We start from the raw sequence: 4617 nt of genomic DNA, 5'->3' as shown, positions 1-4617 counted from the left end.
CTACTATTAAATGTAAATAATATTTTTTTTTATTATGCTTACAAATTTATAATTGAATATTTTTTTTCAATTAACTTTTTATTTATTAAAGATAAGTACAAATAAATTTCAATTTTATTTAATGAATTCATTTAGTAATAAATATAGATAAAAGAATATTATAGTGAAAATTTTTTAATGTAATCATTTAAACATTTTTTATTATTAACAGAATATTCATATTATTATTTTTATTTAAAATTAATAAAAAGAGAAAATTAAAAAAGATATAAAAAAATTAAAATAATTAATTGATAAACAAACAACAAAGTTAAAAAAAAGAAAATATTAAATATTTATTTTAATTTAAATAATAAAAAAAAAAAAATGGGACGCATGTAAATGAAAGGAAAAGGAAAAGGTATTTCCGGATCTGCATTACCTTATAAAAGAAAAGCGCCGAAATGGCTCCATATGAGTCCTTCTTAAGCATCTGATTTAATCGTTAAATTAGCTAAAAAAGGTAAAAATATAAAAATTAAATTATGATTTTAGAAATTATATTTGTTATTTTATTTATTATTTTTTTTATTTTTTAAAAATATTTTAATATAAATAAAAAATCATAAAATAAAAATTAAGGTCTTACTCCATCTTAAGTTGGTGTAATTCTTAGAGATTAGCATGGTATTCCTTAAGTAAGATTTTTAACAGGCTAAAAAATATTAAGAATTTTGAAAAAAAATGGTAATTTAAATATATAAAAATGCATAAATTTTACTTTTATAAATAATAAAAAAGGTTGTGCTCCTTCGATTCCTGAAGATCTTCACTGTTTAATTAAAAAAGCAGTTGCTATAAGAAAACATTTAGAAAAAAATAGAAAAGACAAAGATTCTAAATTCAGAGTTATTCTTGTTGAATCTAGAATACACAGATTGGTAAGATATTACAAACTTAATTAAAAACTTCCTCCTACTTGGAAATAGTAATTTTAAAAAAATTATAGACTATTCAAAAATTTAATTATTTTTAAAAAAGCAATGCAAACACTGCATCAGCATTAGTATAATGAAAATTTTAAATAAAAATTAATAAGTAAAATTAATTTAAAATAAGTTTTAGAATTATATAAAATGAAAACAAATTCGCATATTTATATTTATTTCTCATTTTTATAAAATATTAATTTTTTTTAATGTATTATAAATTATTTAAACTCATTAAAAATTTATTTTTTAAAAAAAAACTAGATAAATTTTTATAATTCATAAAAAAATATATTTTTATTAATTTAAAAAAATAATAAAAGTTATATAAAAAAATAATTTAATATAAAAAAAACTTTTTGTAAAATTATATGATTTTTATTCATAAATTTGAAAATAAATATAACATTTAATTTTATAAATTTAATATTTTATCAATTTTATGGTGTATCAGGTATTTTAATTAATCTAAAGAAATAAAATTTGAATGTTAAGCATAATACACTTTGAAAACCTAAAACAATAGCAAAAACAACATATTTTTAATTGGAATCTAATTCATCCATTTCTCTGATATTAATTAATAAATATAATGATAATTAAAAAAAGTAAATATGTATAATTATATATATTACTTTTTTATATTTCTAAAGAAAAACGTTGAAGAAACAATCATTCCATAAGCAATCAAAACCCATTGTAAAATCTTTTTTATTTTTTATAAAATTAAAATATACTGATATTATTATTTTACTGTGCTTGGAATAAGTAATAGGCAGGAAATAATAATAAAGCAAGTTTCAGAATAGCCATATAAGCATATTGTTTAAATAAGTTTGATTTTTACTTTAAATAATAACTTAACAACACACCATAATACAATAGGTGTCAATATACCAATACCATATACCTAGAAATAAATATATAATTATTTAAACCTATTTTTTTATATATTTATTTTATTATTATTACTAAACTCGCTGCTACTGAAACAAAGTTAAAATCATAATTAAATAATGTTTAAGATCCCTTTTTCATAAAAAATAATATAAATAAATACATTTTTAGTTTTTATGTTTTTATTACCCGTAAATGTAAATAACTACAAATATTTGAAGATATTGATAATATAACAACTATGGTTGTATAAATCCAAAATGGTCCATATCTTAATTTTTAATTTATTTATAAATATTTAGAAATAATTATAAAAATTTTATATTTTACAAATCTGGATGTCCTTCCATGATTTCGCAAAATGAAGGTGTCAAAAATAATGCTGATCTTAATCTTTTTGCCACGTCTCCTTCTGTTACGTCAAAGTATCTTCTCCAAAAACTATTTTTATTTATTTTAAATTATAATAATAAATTAATACGTTAAAGTACAACAAGGACAACAACCAGCTGAATTTTATTAATTATTTGTATTAGATTTATTGTTACCAGTTAATGCCTATTTTAATTTTAATATGAAATTATGAATAATTATATTTATTAAATTTGTTACATTTAATGTTCCTTCTACTAATTAAGATGTTATTTCTTTGCTCATTATTTAATATTTAAATTCTATGTCTTATTTTAAGTTGTTTTTGTTATTTTTTTATTTAAGATAAATAATATTATATAATTATTTTAATTATAGTATAAAGTTTTAAAATATTTTAAAATTTATATTTTAACAAAAAATATATAAATAAATATATTATTCTAAATAGAAATAGCTTTATTTTTTATAATGATTTTAAAAAAAATTATTATTAATTTGTTTTCTAATTAGAAACTGTATTTCTTTTTTAAAGTAATTTTAATTTAGTAAAATAAAAGTTTATGATCAATTAAAAAATCTAAATCATAAAAACTTTATTTTAAAATTTATTTAATAAAAGCGTAATATAATAAATATCATTTTTTGTTTATTTAAAAATACATTTTATAAAATATTTAATAAAATTATATTTATTATTAATATTTTTTTATAATAATATAATTATTAAAAAATATATGTTTTTTACTTTATATTTAAAAATAAATTTATATAAATCTAAAAATAAAATAATTTTTTTTTATGTATTTATTTACTTTTTATTAAAAATAAATATATATGTTTTAAACAAAAATTTTCTTTAATAAAAATCACTATATATTTATTTAACTTCAATTTTATTATTATTTTTCCTTATTATGTAATACAATTTAAGTTGAAATTCTATTTAGTTCAGTCATTCCTTCTTTGGTGATAATTCTTGAAAATTTCTTTAAGGATGAACTTTTATCTTTTCTTATTACTTTTAATTCTTCCAATTATTACAAGGACCATCTAATAAATTTACCATGTGCATGCTCGTGGATGTTTCTTAAGCACCCTCTTCTTTTAACTGATCCAAAAATATGTCTTAAAGTTGAAACACCAGTATGAGGTTTTAAATAAACTTTACGTGCAATTGCAGCTACTCTTAAATAAACCCAATCAGGGTCTGTTGGAGCTAATTCATTGGCAGTAGATGTTGTTGTCCATTCCGTCCATGAAGGAACTTTAAGCTTGTTTGCTTTTTTTAAGTGGTCAGCATATGCTCTAATAAATGAGGCTGCTGCAACGTCTTTTACTGTAAAGAAATTTTATTCTTTATTAAGCATTTTTTTTCTTTATTAATTTTTTTATTTATATTTTTTATTAATTAATTTTTTTATTTTTAGTTATTTTATATAATGGAATAATATTTTTTTTCAAAATAATGCAATTTTTTGTAAATTAAAATAAGTATTATTTATGAATTTTAGAGTTTTTAAAATATAAATAACTATTGTAATGATAAATCAGTAATTTTAATTAATATAATTTTTTTTTTATAAATAAATATAATCTTTTTGACTTAATTAATTTATAAAAAAATTATTTTATTTTTCTAGTATTTGATTTTTATTCTTTAAATTAAGTTTAATATTTCTTAATGTCAAATAATATCAATAAAAATATTATGTCTTTAAGAACAAATTGTAAATTTATTCTTCTTTTAAATTCAATTTTATAAGTTTTTTATAATTTTATCTAGGAATAGAATTATATAAGTAAATACTAACGCGATAAGAATAAGTCTTCCAGCTCTCACTTTTTTTTGGCATGGCATGAATCAAAGGACTTTCTTAATTTGGCTCGTTTGGTTTCAAAACCTTTATTTATTATCAAATGAATTAACTAAATTTTAAATTTATATTTCATTTATTAACAAAATTATAATATTTAAAAAATATGTAATATTTGTTTTTTTCATAATAAAAAAATTAAAATTTAAAGTCTTAACTAAAAAAAACATAGTATATTTATTTTTTTGTAATGATAATAAATATTTTTAATAACTAAATAGAAATAATAAAAAATATGTTTTTTTTAATCAATTAATATATTAAACACAAATTATATAAAATTAATTTTTATATAATATTCATATTAAAAATAGGATGGATTTATTTTGATTATCTGTTCAATTTTATAAAAATACTAAAATCAAATATATTATAAATATAAAGACAAAATAAATAAAAAAAAATCAATTTAAGAATTTTTTTAATAAATCAAAATTAAAAAAAATAATATAATGAAAAATATTTGAAAATAAATTATATATATATATATATATATATATTTA

At 16.3% G+C, this 4617-nt stretch overlaps 2 protein-coding genes across 2 annotated transcripts, besides 5 other annotated features; one reads left to right on the top strand and one right to left on the bottom strand. All coding sequences in view use genetic code 6, as the record gives it.

Moving 5' to 3' along the window:
• Nucleotides 1-366: 366 nt before the first annotated feature.
• Nucleotides 367-1144, top strand: IMG5_202950 (hypothetical protein; the record flags this gene model as incomplete). The annotated part of the gene is made up of 4 exons (XM_004023846.1): nt 367-502; nt 622-726; nt 781-967; nt 1021-1144. 4 exons carry the CDS (start codon nt 367-369, stop codon nt 1052-1054), a joined length of 462 nt encoding a protein of 153 aa, XP_004023895.1. The 3' UTR covers nt 1055-1144.
• A 92-nt stretch (nt 1145-1236) lies between these two features.
• Nucleotides 1237-1284: a microsatellite.
• A 118-nt stretch (nt 1285-1402) lies between these two features.
• Nucleotides 1403-3607, bottom strand: IMG5_202940 (Yip1 domain protein; the record flags this gene model as incomplete). Its single annotated transcript, XM_004023845.1, has 7 exons — nt 1403-1538; nt 1604-1878; nt 1941-1997; nt 2055-2136; nt 2196-2306; nt 2347-2423; nt 3260-3607. The coding sequence occupies 7 exons, from the start codon at nt 3605-3607 to the stop codon at nt 1403-1405; spliced, it is 1086 nt and encodes a 361-aa protein (XP_004023894.1).
• Nucleotides 3606-3665: a microsatellite.
• Nucleotides 3607-3665: a microsatellite.
• Nucleotides 3608-3676: a microsatellite.
• A 913-nt stretch (nt 3677-4589) lies between these two features.
• Nucleotides 4590-4617: part of a microsatellite that runs on past the window's edge.

Source organism: Ichthyophthirius multifiliis (genome assembly GCF_000220395.1).
Source record: "Ichthyophthirius multifiliis unplaced genomic scaffold scaff_1120509251430, whole genome shotgun sequence".
NCBI lineage: Eukaryota > Ciliophora > Oligohymenophorea > Hymenostomatida > Ichthyophthirius > Ichthyophthirius multifiliis.
This window is presented reverse-complemented; position numbering and strand designations above follow the sequence as displayed.